Source organism: Mustela nigripes, chromosome 8 (assembly GCF_022355385.1).
Source record: "Mustela nigripes isolate SB6536 chromosome 8, MUSNIG.SB6536, whole genome shotgun sequence".
Taxonomy (NCBI): Eukaryota; Metazoa; Chordata; class Mammalia; order Carnivora; family Mustelidae; genus Mustela; species Mustela nigripes.
The window spans coordinates 74,798,172-74,817,664 of record NC_081564.1 but is presented as its reverse complement, the minus strand read 5'-3'; the positions used below and the strand labels follow the sequence as shown (position 1 = coordinate 74,817,664).

At 51.6% G+C, this 19,493-nt stretch overlaps 1 protein-coding gene across 1 annotated transcript in view; it reads left to right on the top strand.

The window, feature by feature from the left end:
- Positions 1-14,351, top strand: part of ALPK2 (alpha kinase 2) — a 40,378-nt gene extending 26,027 nt beyond the window's left edge. The window contains exons 9-10 of the mRNA XM_059408074.1: positions 563-611; positions 13,394-14,351. Coding sequence (XP_059264057.1) covers positions 563-611; positions 13,394-13,622 — 278 coding nt within the window. The 3' untranslated portion in view covers positions 13,623-14,351. The remainder of the gene's footprint in view (positions 1-562; positions 612-13,393) is intronic.
- The last annotated feature ends 5,142 nt before the right edge of the window (positions 14,352-19,493 follow it).

Genomic DNA, 19,493 nt, shown 5'->3' with positions numbered 1-19,493 from the left:
TTATGGAGATGGGACATGGCTTGGAACAGATCCTGTGCCATCTTGAACTCTGTCACGGCTGACCTCACCCCCCACCCGCCGCACACATGCACGCCCCCTGCCACTGCGGGGACCCAGTGGTGCAGACCAGTCCCCGGTCAGAGCTCTTCTAGGGAGAGAGCTTGCGGGGCAAGCGGCGAGCTTCAGAGCCACTCACAGGGCTGCTGACCTCCCTCCTCCTGTAGCAGGGATGGGCCAGGCACACAGGGGGCATCGCTGCCCAAGCTACAAAGGGCAGCAGGGGTGGCAGGCCCCACCGTTGGATCCCGAGAGACACAACTCCCCTAAGCCGCGGTCCTAGGGCTGCCATCCCCCCATTATTATCCTGCCACGCTGGATGTATGTCCAAAAGGCTGTCAGTGTCGACAGAAAGAGGCCTCTACCGATGAAACAGGGAGGAACGTGTGTTTCTGTAGGGAAGGAAGGCAGGTGGGGCTGTCACTCCCCCCAGGAAACCCCGGGCTGGTCCTTTCCCAGGAGCCCTGGGTAACACAAATCCCGTCTCTGCTCTCTCTTCCTGTAGGTGTAGGAATGAAGTTAACAGACGTTGGCATAGCAACACTGGCTAAAGGGTGAGTAGAAAAAACCCCCAGCACATCTCATTCGATTCTGAGCTTCCAAAGCCCTGCCGGGCACACACTGTGGAACTGACGGGGCCAAGTCGATTGTCCTAACTGCGGATGACAAATGTTCCTGGGATGAACTCAATTCGCTTCTCTCACGTCCATAAAATATTTATGGGCTTTGTTCTCCCCGGGAAACACATTTGTTTTCTAACTTTGCAACAAACAAACAAACAAAAAAAGAACTCTAGGAAAACAAGGCAGGATGAATTGCTTCCAGGAGGGCGGGGTCGGCGTGGGGGGAGGTGGTGGTCAGCGCCAACATGACTGGAATTTCTTTTAATCATGAACGTTCCATCTTTCTGCCTTTGATAGCTTCACTATTAGAAGCTTCTTAAATTTCTTCTTTGCATTTGAGCGCAGTGAATTCAATTTGCGTATTTTTAATGTGTTCCCCACCCCCATCCCAAAAAGTCCTTCCCGAGGCTCCCACACTTCCCTGGAGGTGGTTTCAGGAGCAAATGGCAAGGGAAGAGCTGTGATGAGTTACTCTGGTGTTTGCGTGGCTTTGTTTCCCAGTTTAGTGTAGGGCACTGCTTGGTTCCCTGTGGGCTACGCCCAGACAGCACTGTAACAACTTACTGGCGTATCTCTTGTACACCTGTGCCTTCTGTCTGCTTTGCTGGACCACCATTGAGAAAGCAGGCGATTTGTGGTTCTTAGTGAACATGAAGTTCTGAGTTGGACCCATGTCCTAAGACAGTCTGTCACAAGGACGAAATAGAGGGGCAGATGACGTTTAGAAGCGGTGGATGGCTTTTGCATTATTACTGTTCAGGTATGGGGAGGCCAGTCCTTTTCTGGGTGGAAAAGGAGACAACAGCCTCCAAGAAGGGTTTGTTGCTCACGGTCCCCAAGAGGGCTGGACCATGGTGTTCACACAGGGAAGCACCAGGCTCAGTTGGGAGGCAGAGGGAGTGTGGGGAAAGCATGAGCAACGACTTTGATTTGGTTTCCAAGGGAAGGATTGGGTGGGGCAGGGAAAGCAAGCTTGGGATTGGCCGGTGAGAAATGTCAGTGGGCTCTAGGATGGGGGGGGGGCAGGGGGCTGTACTTGTCCAGCCCTGGGGCCATGAAGAAAGCTGTGAGACCCCAGGAGAGAGGTGGTGAGAACAGGGCTTGAGATGGGCTAGTTTGCATAGGAAAGTTGTTCTCGGAGGCCAGTGATCTACTATCTCTAGGAACTGGCTAGCCCTGGGAAGGGCAGTCTCTCCACGGTAACAAGACCCCAGATGTCAAAGCATCAGAAGCAGAGTAAACAGAATGGCCCGAATAGAGCTTACTCTCTTACGGCTGCTACGGACTTAACCAAAGAACTTTCTGGTTATTTCCGCCCATCGACATCAGTGGACCTTCAACAAGTAAACCCATCTTCAACCTTAGTGAAGGGCAGAGAACAGTGGAGGGATGGGGGGTTAAAAGAGAGACTTTTTTAACCTCCAGATCATTGACTCGGACGCACTAAGTTCTCACTGATGACACAAAGCTTCTGACATGGGTTTAGAACTAAGATACAGTTTGGGTATTTTCCTTCCCAAGAGCAGCTCAGGAGAAGACAGTTTTGTGTGGGGATTCTTTCCGTGCTGCATCCCCAGGGCCGACGAGAGCCCTGAACGGCAGACAAATCTAGAAACTTGGTCGTAGCCTTGTGCATGTGAGGAGAGTGTGGAGGGAGGCGTACAGTACAGTCGGGAGAAGGAGGGTTTGAGAGAGAGTCGGGTTCAAATCGTGATCGCGCCATTTACTTGTGACTCTGCCAGTGGCAATCTCGCTTCTTCTTGCGTTATAGGAGTCTGTCTGGCCCGTGGTATGGGCGTCTAGGCATCCTGCGTGTGCATGGGACAGTGCTATCTCATGCCCGCCATCCTCGCGGCCACGGAGTTAGACCTTTGTCCTGGACAATTTCCCCCACTGCGAGAAGAAAACATATGGTGCTGCTATCTATGAAGGGATTTCTCTGGACCTCAGAAGCATTGCCCAAGTAAAGCAGATTCCACGCTCTCTGTGGGACCCTGCAAATTCAGTCCAGCACGCACACCTGGTTTGAATGCTGGTTCTTATCTTACTGGCTATGTGGTCAGGTGATTTTTTTAAAAAATATTTTCAAGATTTTATTTATTTATTTACTTGAGAAAGAGAGAGACGGTGAGAGCAAGCGTGTAAGTGGGGTGGGGGAGGGGTGGCAGAGGAGGGAAATGGACAAGCCAACTCCACACTGAGTGTAGACCCTGTCCTGGGGCTTGATCCCATAACCCGAGATCATGACCCCAGCAAAAACCAAGAGTTGGGAGCCTAAAGGACTGAGCCACCCAGGCATCCCTGGTCATGTGACTTTAAGTTCTAGAAGCCACTGATCTACAGAATGTGGACACAGAGGGTTGTCACGAGGAGCCCCTCCTCCTGTTAATCCACATCCGGGCCCAGAAGCTCAGTACACATGTGATCAATATCGGTCTCCCCTCTCCCTCTTGCCTCAGCCTGACGCCAGGGTAGGCAAATTTCATTCCATTCTTTAGAACAACTTTCCACCAAAACGAAGCAGAAACCTACCCAAGAAGTTTCAGAAACTAAGACAAGCTTAAGAGCATGATTACTTAAGACATCTTTTAAAAGCATCTTAACAGTTTCCGGGAATTCGTACATTTTGGTCCTCATTTAAAAAGAAATCCAATCCCTTGGTCTTGTTCTCAGCTTTAATGTGACTTATCTGGCTTGGGACAAGTGCCCAATATCCATTAGAAGAGCTGATGGATGGAGCCCAGGGCAAAATGTTGTCTCTAAAATGTTACTTAAGGCCTTTCCTCCCCAGGAGTGGTCAGGGAGGAGACGGGAGAGAAGGAAGTTCTGAAGCATCTGAGAGCTTTGGAAGGGATGTGAGATCATCTTGTCCATTGTTTTTTATAGACTTTTCCTTAAACTTTCCCTAAGTCCCAACCTTTTTTACCCCAAAGAAATGTCTCTTAGAAGCCCAGTTTAAAAAACTGGTAAAAGGGGGACCCTCAATTGGAGATCTCTTCAGAGGCCCCTGGGAACCCCTCTGCTCTGGACTGAGAGCCAACAGTTGGGACCAGCCTTCTTACTTCCCAACTGAGGAGCAGGAGGTGCAGGGAAAGGCAGGCTGCTGGCAGGCTCCCCAAGGAAAAGGGTCAGATCCTCAATATCGGAGCTGAGATTTGACTGAAAGGGAAAGCCAGAGCTGCAGCATGGAGCGCAAAAGGCAGAACCCATAAGGTTCTCATTCAAAGGCAGCTCCAAGACAGGCTAAGGAGACTCCAGGGGGAAGGATCGCAAGCCCAGGAAGAGGCTGGGGGGCACTGCAGATGCCAGATGGCCTCCGGAGAGCAGGAGAGAGGACTGACGGCTGAGGGTCCATTATGCACTTTTTCTTAATCCTTAGTAAACACGCTGGGGGGTTGAGTTCATCCCTGCTGGAAGAGGAGGCGCCTGGGGAATGGGCACCATCCCAAGAAGCAGTGCTCCTGTAGGCAACATTACACGTGGTCTCTTAAGCACGTTAGAAAGATACAAAGCATGGATGGGAGAAGCATGGGGAGGCTAGTCTAACTTACTTTACTAATAATTAATATAATCAAAATAATAAACAGGGACATCTGGCTGTCTCAGTCCGAAGAGCATGTGACTTTTGATCTTGGGGTCATGAGTTTGGGCCCCAGGTTGTGTCCAGAGATTACTGAAAAAAATAAACTTAGGAAAAAACATTTTTACATAATAAGTGATACACTTGTGGTTTTTTTTAAAAGAGCAAGAAAGAGGTCTCCCAAGTTTAGGGCCCACCCTTTTCTGGCCAGCAGTAGTTAGGATCTTTGGCACTAACAGAAGCCATTGTGTCATTTAAAGAAAATAGTCCCTTCTGTCTCAATCTGCACTCTGTATTTGGGTGCTGACCTCCCGGAAAGTGCAATCTGTCTTGTCCTCCTGTTGAGTGAAGGCAGAGGGAATGCGACGATTTTGAAGGCGGTTATTTGCCACCTCATAAAATAGAATGGGAACAGTCATGGCTTATTTGTTTGAGGCTGCTTTACCTCCTAGAACGATCCTTAAGGCAAAAGTATGTCCTGTCTCTCCTGGGAGCCAGAGAGAGGAAGCTTCTGGAAACCCATCGCCTGTACCTCAGTACCCATGTCTTCCAGCAGTGGTAAGCGCGAAAACTTCAGAGCACAAAGAGTGGCCAACAGCACCGTCACCACATCTAATAACCCATGTTCTCTGCACACCCAAGATACTGACTGGACAGTTGAGTATTTTCCCCATTTGAAACTGCTCGGCGGTGGAGAGTTCTTGGAAGGGGAAAAGGGAAAACACCTAATTCCATAACTAGGAATTTAACTTCACCAAATCAAAACCTGCGTAAACCACGGGCAGGGGAGCAGACCCGCGGGTGTCCCAGTAGGTCCCGCAAACACGCGCCCCTCCCCCGCCGAGCCGGGGAATTTCTGGGGCGATGATATGATGGCAATTCGCCACCAGAGGGCACCAGAGCCAATATGTTTTCCCTTTATAGTCTCCAAAATAAAAGAGCTGAGTTTATGTCGCGGGATTAAAGAAAAACAAAGAAGAGAGCGCTGGGCAGATTTCTTTCCAGTCAGTAAGCACCGGACCACTTCGGTCTGATAGGAAGGGCCCCGAAGGACAGTGCTCAGGCTGGCCAGCATCCAGTATCTCAGATTTCTACACTTGAAAGAAAGAAGAAGCCATGAGACGCATGGCAATGTCTAGTGTCCCTTCCACAGAAACCAAATTCAGGGGACCCCGCGGGAGAACAGACAAGAGGTGATGGGGAGCCCCATGTCAAGGCAGGAGCCTGATAAGGACAATGGTTCCAATAAAGCGGACTCTGCTGGTGTCGGTATGTCCAGCTCACGTCCTACCAGCCCTGAAGAAGAGAAGGACTAAGACAGACTCCCACAGTTAGTCCAGCTGAGCTCCAGAAAAAGGCTCTGCCCTCACTGCCAAGAGCAGCCCACCGGGGAGTCTTGTGTGCCCACCGGCAGCCACCAGTCTGCAACCCTGGAGAGAACCTGGAGAGGAAGGACAACACAAGCTCGGGGGTGCAAAGAAATAGGATTTGTATTCGAGAGATGCAGCCCTACGATAGGCTTGTGCATGTGGTATGTGTGTGAGTGTGTGTGTGTGTGTATGTACACGTGTGTGGTGACTCCAGGCAGACCACTAATGCATGAATCTGCAGGAGGGAGGAAACAAAGGGACCCGAGGACAGAATTTCCTGACATCCTGTAAGTGCTTCTCACAGCAGGGCTGTGTCCCCACAGAACCCACACAGTCCAGCTGAGCTGCCAATGCAGGCTTTGGAGGACCGTCTCTCAGGTCCTGAGAGAGACACCTTACCCCATGATGATCTGCTTCCCCCCACGGCCCCCACTGCCATCTACTCTGGAGGGCAGTCTGCACCCTGCTTTAATCTGATCAAGCCTTTGGCCAGTAGAGCGCGTTGGCCAGTGGCTGGTTTGTTTGGCCAGTCTTGGCCATCAAGGAGGCCTGGAGGCCCACGAACAGAACATTTACCTTTTTCACAATTTTGGCAAGGCTGGCACTACGAACAATGTTGTTGGTGCACATTCCGGGTCTCCTGGATCCCAGAGTCAGCAAGAACGTACCGTTCCACGGAGTGGGGATAGCTTGGCGGTCTCCTGGTCTTTGCCCAAAAGTCTTGCAAAGGACAGCTTGTTGAAGTGACTGAAGTTGGACCTGTGGTGTTCTCCCGCTTCGTTGGCACTACCCCCCAGCCCGGCCATCCCCAGGACTGGAGGGACCTGCAGCCAGGCTCCTTGTCATTTGCCATTCAGCTTCAGAGGCAAGTCTGAGCAGACAGAACATCTGAAGAGCTGGGTGGGATTGAGATGTCCCCTGCGGGACAGTCTGGGAGACAGGAGGGGGGAAATGGCAGGTGAGGAGGAACGGAGGGCCACAAGGGTCAGGGTTCACAAAAGTCTGGATGAAGACTGGACTGTGGAGAGAGAAGTTCTCAGAGCCTTCAGGAAGGTCCTAGCAAAGTGCCAGGTTACGGGGATGGAAGAGGGAACGTGCTGCAGAGATGCCACCAATGCAAGTGTGTCCATAGAAGACTCGAAAATTTCTAGAAGGTAGCTAGAAAAAGGAATGGTGTGTGTGTGTGTGTGTGTGTGCGCGCGCGCGCGCGCGCGCCCCATAAAGAATGAGGGACTCACTGTGGAGTGATGTTCCATAGGAGCTGAAGCTCCTCCCTGAGGCTTTCAGAGCTCGTCACCTACAGAAGGGGCCGCGGCCAGCACCACCCCACCCTGAGCACACTGACAATGTGGCCTCCACCAGCAGCCCATGCCCGGTGCTCTCTGACGGGGACACTTCAGTGGGAATGCTGATGTCCTGTCATCTCAACTGCTGGGCCCTATGCCCTAAAGGGGCTGCCCTCTCTGCAGCTAAGATTTGAGGTTATGAGTGGAGCTTTGGGAATCAAAGCTCTGAGACGGAAGACAGTGGGTGCCCCTCAGACTGCCTCCATCAGAGCTGTCTGCTCTCCAGGATCCCCTCCGTGGCCCTCCGTGGCCTGACTCGAGTGTGGGTTTCGGATATGAAGGAGAGTTCTTCCTGCTTCTGGTGTGTCTGTGGGGACGGGACTCGTGGTCACAAGAACGGGGACCATGGTGGATGCCTGGCTCTCCCTCACCTCCCCAGGGCCTGCCTCCTGCTCTCACTCCCTGGGGCTCCCAGCACAGAACCCCTCCTGGCTTGGGGGGGGAGGGGGTCCTCCAGCAGCAAGGGAGCAGGAACCATGCAAGAGTGCAAGGCTTCTAGGATGCCCTTGCCAGCAGGACCAGAGAACCAGACTCGTGGGTCGCTTCTGCTTTCCTCTCTTGAGGATTCCGCTTTTTTCCCCAGCGGGGGCGGATGTCAGGGAAGAAAGCGCCAGGGCTGGTTTCCATGGAGGCTTCCCAGGCTGCTGCTGAGCCTGGGGCCTGAGGGAGGAGCCGAGAGGAAGCGTCAGGGCAGGGCGAGGGCAGGGCAGGGGAGGGCAGGGCGGGCTGTCCGTCAAGCAGCAGAGCCTGGACAGCTTCTCAGGGGCAGGGACCCCCTTGAGCAGCTGTGTGCGCCCATGATCTGACTGACCCTGGGGGTGGTGTGGGAGACGGCCCGACAGGACCAGCAGCAAGGACAGTCCCCGGGGGGCTCCGGTCAGAGTCTGGGTGAGGTGCTGGGCCAGGGTTCCCATGGTGCCTGTGGGGTGGGGTGCAAAGGTCCCCTCTCCAAAGGGAGGAAGATCCCACAACTGGTGCAGAAAACACAGATTCGGTGACCTCCCAGCATCCCCTCCCCCCAAAGAGCTCGGTGACTCTTACAGAAGCATTTCTGAAAGGGATTGTGTGAGAACAAGATTCCTGATGTCAAATAATCTCGGGAAACCCTGGGTTGGATAAATGTAGGTCTCTTCAGTGCGAGACTTTGTGCGGTGTTTAAAGAGCCCGTGGGTGATCTCGAGGCCCAAGGGCGCAGGGAGAGAGATTACAGAGCGTTACCTGTGGTGCTCACACCACAGGATGAATTTTTACTTCAAAGCATCTTGTGGGACTATTGCTGCTTGGAACGTATTTCAGGAAATACCGACCCGCGGAACAATTACATAGCATGGGTCCCGAAGCCTTCCACGAACATCCTCTGGCCTCATCCCTCCTCAGAAGACCTGCGCTTGCCCAGAACGTCCTCCGAATCTTTGCCCGTGTCGTTCCCTCTGCCACATAACCCCCCAGCTCTCCCTCCTGTGTGACTCCTGCCAGGACCCCCCTCGCAGTAGGGAAAGCCCCGTCTCCCAGGTCCCTGTAGTTGTTTATCACATACAATGTGATTGTTTGTGTGTTTGTCTTCCCTACAAGATGCCCAGCTTCTGGAAATGGGCGGCGCACCTTATCAATCCTTATCAGCCCCTCGCCCTTCATGTCGGCCATCTAGCTGGTGCCTCATGAAGGAACTGACGAAGAAATAGAGGGTGTTGGCAGAACTGTAGGAATTACCAGATGGTCCCAGAGTGAGGGGCTGGCCTGGGCCCCTCCTTTCCTACATGTAGATCGGTTCTATTTACTCATAAATCCAGCCCTGGCTTTGTTGTACACACGCACCCCCCCCCCCCAAACCAGAGGTTTAGTTCAATTGCTCACCCCTATCCTCAACCTGAATTCTGGGTCCTTGTAGTCATTCCCTATAAATTAAAAATTAAAACTTTCTTCAGAAAGGATATCAAACTAAAACTTCCATTATAAATGGCCTCTGGCTTGCTTCTAAAAGGATTGCCCAAAGTATGGGGATTCTCTATTGCTGCTTCTGGCCCCGCAAAGTTTTCTTTAACTGGCCCCTTAGTAAGCCCGACGAAAACCTTAACTCCTTCGACAGAGCCAGAGCTCGGAGTCTCTGCCGCTTGTCTCCACCCACTTCCCCCTCTCCAGGTGTGTTTGGAGGCGATCCATGGCACAGGGAAGTCGTGATGAGCCGAGAGAGAGAAAAAGAGAGAGAGAGAGAGAAGCCAGCCATGCCTTCAACTGGTGATTTTCGTATGAGTCTGATTAACAAGATGAGAGAAAAGAGGAAGAGTTGTTCAGCAAGAAATCGGTCTAGCATGACTGCCAATACGTAGCGACTACCATGCTGAGTTGGGGCAGGCTTGTGGAAACAGGATGTTCCTAGGGTGTCGTAGGACACAACTTTCTGAACAAACCATATGCCTGTGTTCCAATCTAAATAGAAAAGTGTCTCCAAGGTGCAGTAGGGGTGACTTGACGTCATCACACTTCACTTCGTCTCCTGGCTCCTCCAGGTGGGGTTTCTGGACCAGCGGCATCAGCATCCCGTGCCCCACCCCACCCCCCAGAGCTCCTTAGAAATGCAAGATCCCAGACTGCAGTCCAGACCTACTGAGCCCAAACCAGCATTTTAACAAGATCCCTGGGTAATTTGTATGCTCCACTCCCATCCCAAGGGAAACATAAATTAAGCAAAGTCCCCATTGGGTAACGTTCGGTGGAATGCATGTAGGTCCTATTTACAGAGGTCACGAGGGAGGACAGACTGATAGACATCAAGTGATGGGCTATAAAATCATACTAATTTGAGGTGAAGGATAAAAAGATCCAGTTAGTAAAATTCCCCAGAGCTAAGCTTTCGATGGAAACGTGTGAAAAAGTTCTGTAAGGTCCTCTTTGTTCCATTGTATTGATTCCCGGGGACACCATATCAAACGACCACAGACTAGTGGCTTAAAACAACAGAAATATATTCTCTCACATTCTGGAAGCCAGAAGTCTGAAGTTGGGGCAGGTGTCTGCACAGTAGGGTCCTTCTGGAGCTTGTGAGGGAGAATGTGCCCCACACTTCTCTCCTGGCTTCCCAAGCTGGCTGTCAATTGTCAGCCTTCCCGGGCTTGTGTATTTCCCACTCGAGTCTCTGCCCTCTGTTGTCACGTGGTATCTCTCGTGTGCCTGTATCTTTTTTCCCCTTCTTGCTCAGACACCAGTAACGTTGGCTTAAAGGCCGACTTTCCTCCAGGGTGAGTTCATTTTGATTACATCTGTCATAACACTCTTTCCAAATAAGACCATGCTTCTGAGGTCCCAGGAAGGATACACCTCTTGGAGGAACCAAGTTCAACCTGGTACATGCATCTAACAAGAACAACAGAGGTGAATGCCATGGGGGGTCAAGCTGGAGAGATGTCAGCCTACTTGAGATTCAGGGTCTCCTCTACTCCTGCTGGTGGCAAGTGGCACATGGGACTTGCAAGGGGGGCCAGAGGCAGGAGAACCTGTATTCCCCATTGTTTGGTGCTATAGGAGAGCTTTGTGTCCTTTGAAACACTCGGAGCTAATTGATCTTGGAACGCAAAGGATGTTGGCCTGTTTTTTCCTAAGGCGTCGGCCATGGCTGTGAGTTTGAGAGACGAGGAAGTCATGGCAGAAGTCCAGCATCCTTACTGAGACCAAAACTAAACTGAGAAAGGAGAAAGATGTTTAATTCTGCAGATGTTACATACCAGAAAAGATCTACAACTGAGCTAGGGAAGGGATGGAAGTTCATTATTCATTATTCATTATTGCGCGACATGCCAAGTTGAAGACCCAGAGAGAAGGAAAAGTTCAGAAATGTGGTCTGGAGACCCTCTGGGCCGAGGTGAGGCAGCTCTGGGGATGGGGGCTGGTGTCCATTTTTTTCCTTGACCTTTACTGAAAAGCCTCCCCTGGACAGGTATGTTGGGAATCAGGTAGCGTCCTAGGAGAGATGCCAGTCTGTGCAGAGATGTGAGGCATTCCTTGACGTCTGAGAAGTGGATGTAATACTCCTAAAGATACGGGGAGGACAGAGATGTTTCTTCCCATAGTGAGGATAGGGTCAGGGAGGGCTCCGCTGAAATGCACTTGAGGTGGGGGCTGAGAAAGGGGCTCCTAGACCAAGCAAAACAGCCTTCTCTCTCTAGGACCTCCACAGGTTCATGGCCATCTATAGTAAAAACCAGCCTCAGTCCCTGCTCCTCTGGTTTTCCGTGAGGACTCGCGAGAGGGATCTAAAGGGGCCAGATTTCCAGGAACAGCTCTGGGCTCCTAGGGGCTGCTTGTGAAGGCAGCTGGGCTGCCCGGAAGTCCTGCTGCTTTGCCCACACTCAGCCTTTCTCATTCCAGAGCACAGGAACCATTACGTCAGGGCTCCCTTGTTACCCGGCATCACACACTCAGCGGCCAGACAGTGCTTAAGGAGTGACTCTCAAATTTTCTGGGAGGCACAAGTGTGAATTAGTGATTTTTCTCTGCAGAGACTAGATGTTGTCTGAATGTTTAAAAGCCTCAAGGCCACCTGAGACAGGTGACCGTGACTTGTGTGACAAGTGCACTTAGACAGGGAGGCTGCCCCAGCCCATGACCTTCCTAGTTTGTATGAGGAGGGAAGCCTCCCTCGAGCAGGACAGGGTTGGGTTTCCCATTACATCTGACAAGCACAGGCTGAGAGGCAGACTCGCGTCCTGCCTGGGTCCTGCCGGGGAGCGCTCAGGCACCAGAGGGATGCAGGGGGGTGACATTTCAGCCTTTCTTGCGGGGTCTTCCAGAAGATAGAGGCATAAGGATGATGTGGTTGGCAGTGGAATTGCTTCTGCTCTGCTGGATTCAACTCCCGTCTCCAGACTTTTCCTTCAATGAGGGAGCTTGGCTTTTAGGAGCCAAGCCGTTTTTTCACAAGCAAATGGACTGCGGGCTCGAGGGGGACAGGGCAGTTCCTCACAGCAGGGAGAGGCAGGGAGAAGGCTGGATTTGTAACAAACTTGTCAAGATAGAGCTGCTTCCTGATGTTCTGGACCCAGAGATGAAGGAAAGGAACCTTTTACTCCCTTAACAGCTTCAAACCCACTCGGATTTCATAGGGAAACACGCACCATCCTGGTCCCCATTCATTCCAGGTTTGCTCACCTCTGTGGTTCCTACCAGCTGATGGAACAGTGTGGATTTCTTGTTTGTCCTACTAATTGGGTGTGGCCAGAGCTCTCTCCCACCCAGGGGGCCCGGTTTTGGGGACATGCTCTCTGTGTGCTCTGGCGGGACCTGCGCCCGGAAGGACCCTGGGCTTCGGTGAACGCATGCTCCACTGCTGTCTCAAATGTCTTCCTAATTTTTGAACATGGTGCCACGGTTTCACTTTGTATGGGGCCTACAAATTATGTCAATCATTCCATATACCATATACCATATTCCATATACCATATACCTGCTCCCCCATTCACCTCCCACACCCTTCAATCTTGGCTTCTACATCCCTTCCACAGGATGAAATGTTACTGATCATCAAATAACTCGACCAACATTAACTGAATCAGTACAGCACGTCATGTGTTGAGCTGGGGGGGGGGTCTGTGTGGATTTTCTCATTTCATCCTCTCAACAGCCCATTAAATGGCTTTCTTGGTGGGTGGGGACATTGGGGGCCTGGAGATTTGTCCCCTCAAGGAGGATACTAACGTTCTGTGATTGGGGTGTGAAAAAACAGTCATGTATAGTTTGAGTATTAAATGTCCTAACCCAAAGGAGAAACCCCTGAGACTACGCTGAGGCCGGTCAGGATGGTCCCTTCTAGTACCCACCAGTGACAAAGGCCCATTTTCTTCTCCTGCTGGGGAGCCGGGCAGGGGGTAAAACAGGACAGAGCTCTGCTCTATAAGGAAGACTGAGGGGAGCACCCTACCTTGGCTTTTGTACCAACTTGCTTTGTTTTCTTGGCTGGTGCCAGAAACCCTGGGCCTAAATTCCTTTAACTATGAATTGAAAGGTCTAAACTAATTTCTTCCAGCCCCATATATAATTCCAGCCCCATGTATAATTTTTTATTCAGATCCTCTGGGTGGGATAGGGTGGCTTTTAGACCACCAGGACACCTAAATTTTGGCAAGATGGTCCGGCCCTCGTCACTACGACTAAAAGAAAAGGAGCAGTAGCAGGTTATTTCAGTGGGACCATAAGCTTCCAGAACACTTGTGCAATCCCAGGCCTTGGGTCTGTCCTGTGCATACCAGCGGGCCTCTGCCTTTACTCCATCCTACAGGGTTGGTTTCTCCTGCTGATGGTTGTGGCGAACATGTGCTCGCCTAGAGCAAGAATCAGTATATTTTCCATGTGCATTAGTCTCCCCTGTTAAAGCTGGTGGGATGTCCTGTTTTTAAAAAGAACGTGTCCTTCTACCCAAATTCACAGGTACAAAGGATTTAAAGGCAACTGTTCTATGACCTTCATCGATCAGTTCAAAGCGCTGCACCAGTGTAACAAGTATTGTAAAATGCTGGGGCTGAAGTCACTTCAGAACAACAGCCAGAAACAGAAGAAGCCAAGCGTCAGTAGAAGCAAGACTCAGCCCAACTCTACCCCCGTCAGGAAGGTGGCACCAGGGACCCCAGCCGAAAAGAAAACCTCTCGTCCCCTATGAACTGCCGGCCACCTGGCAGCGGTCACACACAGTCTCGTGGGTGGAAATCTGAGAACACTCGAGAGAGAACGTGTAACCTGCATCACACACAGCGGTGTGACCGTCCCATTTCTGGCTGCCCCGGTGCCACCCTGCTTCCAAGCCCACCACCTACTGGCCTCCCCAGAGTGATTTCGGGGCAGGACTTGTGACCAGACATGCGGAGAGACGGAATCAGCTGTCCCTCCCGAAAGACGCTCCATCGTTGTGCTCACCGTTAGCATGTCTACTGACGTCACGTTATTTGTCTGCTTGTGTGTTGGCACGTGGTTGTGTTGTCAAAGACTTGGTGCTGAGGAGTGTCTGTCCACAGCCCATCCCCCCTTCCTTTCTGTATACACAGAAAAACGTGAATTCCTCCATTGGGTCAAGTTGCCCCACTAGTGTTGAATGTGCTGTTGTTGCCAGAGGTGGTTGCAAACACGCAAGGCCATTTCCTTCATTCTTCACACATCAGACTATAATTCTCTGTTTAATTAAATTCATATTTAAACCAAGAGTGTGAGATGCAAAGTTTGGCACAGACATTTGCTGCTTAGAATCTGTGCTATATTCTGCCTTCCCCCAGGATTAGTAACTCGGTGACCTCCTACTCAGCTCACTGGAGCGCGACACAGATGCATCTGTGTTTTCTCCCCATTCCTACGTCCTGGTGAAGGTTCCATCACAGCTCCGCTCTGTAAAACCAGGGCTGACCCCATCGGAGGCCACAGGAAGAGGGCGCAGAGCCTGGCTGGGGCACCCCAGCTCCTAGGGACCCCAGGCCCTGCCCACAGCCCGCAGGGACTCCTTCCCAGCCAGTGGGGGGGTCCCGCCCAGCTGCAGGGCAGAATGACAGTGGCCATTCACATCAGGCAAGAAGAAATGACAGAAAGATGGCTCGGGGATACTTTTATGCACCCCAAAGTGGGAGAGAATATCTGCCCACCCCATTGCTTTGTTGCGGTTGTTGTCGAATTAACAGACTAGTTGGGAGAGTAGTCTAAGGCTTATGGGAAAAGAGTGGAAAGTATGGAGGGTCCCCGTATGCTCCCTCACCCCCGCTCCGTTGTTGTCCCCTATAACTGTCATCGTGCATCCGTGGGACACGGTTATCACGCTTGAGGAGTAAATGTTATACCTCATGACTCATCAGAATCCATAGATTACATTGGGTTCAACTCTCCCTGCTCTGCCTTCCTGGGTCTGACATACATGTGATGACGTGAGTCCTCCGTGACACTATCCTACAGAGTGGTTTCTCTACCCTACCGGCCCCCTATGCTCCCTAATTCATCTTTCCTGTCCCCCTGCCTCCAACTCCTGGTAGCCACTGGCCTTTGCCTGTCTCTGCAGGTTTGCTTTTTTCCAGAATGTTCTATATACTTGCTGGACTCCCAAAGTAGACAGCCTTCTTGGATAGGTTTTGAGAACGATTTTAACCACTTCCTGACTTATCATTAGGTCACTTCTGAGCGGTGTGACCCACTCTTCTCAAACTGGAAGTGCACACGGGCCACCCGGGATCCTGTGAAAATGCACGTGTAGGGAGGAACCTGAGATTCTGCCTTTCTAGCACATTCCAGGGGCTCTCCATGCCGACCAGGGACTGCAGGGTGTCCACACCACAGGGCCCCAAACTGTTGAGGGGAGTGGCTAGACCTCCTAGAATTCACATAACCACCCCCCTCCCCCGAGAAGCACCGGTGACTTCTCGGTGTGGATGTGTGAAACCACAGGAGGCCCCCGCTTGAGGCCATGTGAGGGTCGGTGTGGCCTCCCTGGAGGGGCAGCGTGCCTCCACAGAAGACGCCTGGCTTCCGCTCTAAAATATTGTTCTCCTTGGGCACCAGCTTTGGATTAAAAAAAAGAAGAAGAACAACAACATACATGGGATTTTTGTCTTTGAAAAGGGACTTGGAGGAAATCCTTCAGTCAGTCACGTTTCATCTTTTCAGAAAATCTGCCACTGCCAGCTGTCCTCCTGAAGTGATTCCCTGGCTATAGATCATAAGATGCTCATTTTTCTATGAGGCAGCCTGCAGCCTGCTTTCCCCACAGAGATCCTACAAATGTATTTAGCCACAGAGTTCTAGAAAGTTCTGTTGAGCCCTCTCAACAGAGCAGAGTACTTTCTTTAGTTATCATTTATAATTATAAACGTAATATCAACACAAGCAATAAAAAATAAAAATATAGAAAGGTACAAAGTGAAAAGTCAAGTCACCCTGTAGCCATCTTCCCCTCGGGCTGGCTCTGAAGTTCGATTTGGAGAGACGGTTGAAGGGAAAGGCTTTTCTACTCCCAGATTTTGCATTTGACAGCGCACAGGGTAGTTCTCTTGGTTGGAGGTGTTCTTGCCTCCTTCCATGGATGCTTAGATTTTTTTTTTTCCCCAAAAGTGCCTTTATTGTTTATTGTCATCTGATTTCATCTGTCTGAAAATATGGGGAGGACCAGGGCCACCAGGGGTGTCCATGGTGGAATGTGTCCCAGCCAGGGCTCCTATGGATGGCCTTCGTGGGGCTGTGTGGCCATCTGTCCGCCACCCAAAGCCTGACCTTCTGTTCTGAGACGATCAGTCGTTTTCCTTGCGCGAATGAAGTGAGGGTGCAGTGGGCTTCCTTACGCCAAAGATAACGGTTCTGAGGTCTCAGTCAGAAATGCCCACACCGGTTGTCATTGTTTTTAGCTCAGTTTGTAACCCGGTCCGCTTCCACTGATTTTCCTGTTTGTCTTCCTAAGGGGGCTGTTAGGTCTGTAGACCGAGGCCCTGAGCTGGGCCAGCCTTGTGGGTCCAGCTGGGGATTTTGTACCCAAGGCCCCGGGGTAGCTGTGTACATTAAGCGTCTCAGTTTCTTAAAGGGCTCAACCGTGGAGCTCTGTGATAGGCAGATGACAAAAATAAATGAATGTCTCATTAAAATGGGCTTCTGTTTTCAACAGCAGGTTTATCACTAATGAGAATGGCAGAGAGCTGACGCCTTCTTGCCAATGGGCATCAGGTCCCGGAGAGGTCTCATTTCGGATGGGCCGATGGCTGGCTTGTGTTCATAGTTCAGTTTCTCTGATGGTACTCGGCCTCCCCAGCCAGGCTCCTGAGAAGCCCCGTATTAGCAAGGGGTTTCAATGGATTCATATTAAAAAGAATGCCAAAGAAGCAACAATTATTTTCTAATCATAAAGCACTCTCCTGTCTGAATATCCAAACTGGTTGGGGGGTGGTGTTCACCTGGATGCAGGTGGGAGGAGCCGGTCACTCCCCCCCATCCCCCCCCACTGGCTTGCTAGAAGCGGGGATGTTCCGCTCCGCTGGACCATGTGTGCCAAAGTGAGCAGATTGGCATTTCTCCCCCACTTGGATCTGCAGATGCCCCTTGGGCTTAAATAGTTTAAAAAAAAAAAAGAAAGAAAGAAAGAAAGAAAATCAAAGCGACAGCAAACCTCCTCTGCCTCCCCGCACAGGGTATGTTTTCCAACGCTTTGCTGTAGCGGCTTTGGAATCCTTTGAGGGCCTGCGGGCGCTGAAACCGGCTTGTGAAAGCCTTGGGCACGGTGGATGCCGCGGGGACTGCGCGGTCCCCGGAGGGCAGCCTTCGGCTTTGCGATACACTCAACAAACAGTAACAAGTACTCAGCGCAGCACCAGATCAAGACGTTTTCAAGTTCTGCTTTCCACAGAAGCCCAAATGGTTCCAGAGAGAAATCAGCTCAGAGGTTTTCTCTCCCTCCGTTTTCTTCTTTCCTTCCTTCCTTCCATCCTTCCTCTCTCTCTCTCTCTTTCTAGAATTTATTTATTTTAGAGGGAGAGAGAATCTCAAGCCGACTCCACGCTGAGGGCAGCCTGACGCGGGGCTCCATCTCAGGACCCTGAGATCATGACCAGGGCCCAAACCGAGAGCTGGATGCTTAACCGACTTTGCCACCCAGATGCCCTTGGAGGCTTTTGTCGCCCTCAAAACCCCATGTTCTGGATTGGATTTGACCTAGAAAAGCCATCTGTCTGCTTCTATTTTAGGGAAGGAAGTGCCACGTTCATATCAGAAGCAATTCTAATGACCCTCCGTCTTCCTCTTCATTCCGTCATTTGTTCTTTCTTTGTCCATGTCCGGGAGGAATGAGAAGACGGTGCTCTCTCTGGTGTCTGTGTCAGTGTCCTGGGGCTGCCCTCTGGTGTCTGTGTCAGTGTCCTGGGGCTGCCCTAACACGGGCCACAGACTGGGTGGCTTAAATAGCAAGAGTTTATTGTCTCCCAGTTCTGTGTCCTGAGTCCTAGATCACGGTGCTGGCAGGGCCACCATCCTGACTGGTGCCCAGGAAGGCTCTACCCCAGGCTTCTCTCCTGGCTTCACCCGCGACGGCGGGACTCTGGTCATCACGTGGCTCTCTCCCCACGTGCACATGTGTCTGAATTTCTCCCTTTTATAAGCTCACCAGTCATACTGGAGGAAGGTCTGCCCTGACGACACTTTAACTTGGTTCAGACCCTATCTCCAAATAAGGTCACATTCTGAGGTCTTGTGGATTAGGACTTCGGTGTATGAGTTTTGGGGGAGACAATTCAATCCATACAGCACCCCTGCCTTCCGTACCCACGCTGCGGGCAGTTTGTTCAGGCTCAGAGGCCAGGCCCGAGAAAATCAACATGGTGCCTGCACGACCCCCTCAGGGCCTCCCCTGACATCAGCCCACAGGAAGGGTCCCTGCTCACTGGGAGACCACCCACACCTCCAGCTCTCGTCATTCCCGGAGAAAGATCTTCATTTGGGTGCCTCCGTGTCCTCTCCTAGAGTCTTAGAGAAATCTCCCCCCTTCTCAAAAGCTGGAGAAGGAGCCACAGCTGCCACTGAATCCCAGGGCCCAGGGCCGTCTCCTTGCCCCGCCCTCCCGTGGTGGGACGTGACTGAGCAAACCATCCTCGGCGGCCCCTGGTGGCTCACTCACTTCAAACCACTGCCCACCTTGCGGTTTTCATTCCCATCCCTTCTAGATGCCCCTGTGCCCACACACCAGCTTCTGAGACACTCCATGGTTGACTCATTCATTTTGTTCAGTGTTTATCTCCCCCATTGCAGTGTAAGCTCTATGAGGATAGAGATCTTCGTCTCCTTTGTTTACTGCTGGATCCCTAACGCCCCAGAGTGCCTGGAACATAGCAGAGGCTCAATAAATAGTTGGTGAAGCAATCGTTCCGTTCCTTTAATGCCTAGCAGTTTGCAGTGGCTACTGTCTCCAGATTGTGGTCTGGATTACGGCTGTTCTCTGGTTGCTCTCTGTATATCGGACATTCTTCCAAACGCTTCATTCTTTTTGTTCGTTTCAGCAGATCAGAGGCTGAGACTTGGCCCTCTTCTCCCCTCTCCCATTTAAGAATGTAGTAACACCTGTGCCCGCCCTCCTCTGTCCTGCAGCGCCCCGAAGCCCCTCCCCTCTCAGGTCTGCTCACAGCCTCTTCCAGCTTTCGTTCTCCCACTGCCCTTTTTTGGTGGGTCTGTACGTAACCCCGCAAAACCCCACTCTTAATCCCATCTCCCCGTTCACCTGTGGATTCCAGAACTTCTAGGGAGCTGGGGCAGGAAGAGGTGGAATTAATCTGGGTGGTGGTGGGGGGGGGGTCTCTGTGCATAAGCCCAGGGGCTGCTACTCACCCAGGAGAATCAGGAACATGACCGCTTGCGCTGGGCCACAGGCTGGCTGTGAACCTCAGAACGGTCACACGCAAGCAGACCTCTATACTTTCCAGTCCGAAATTCCAGTCCAGAATTCCAGGCCCAGCTCTCCAATAGCCTATTCAACATCTCCATCTGCATTTCCAGCTGAAGTCTCACACCTGGTCTCAAAGTCTTAGACCTC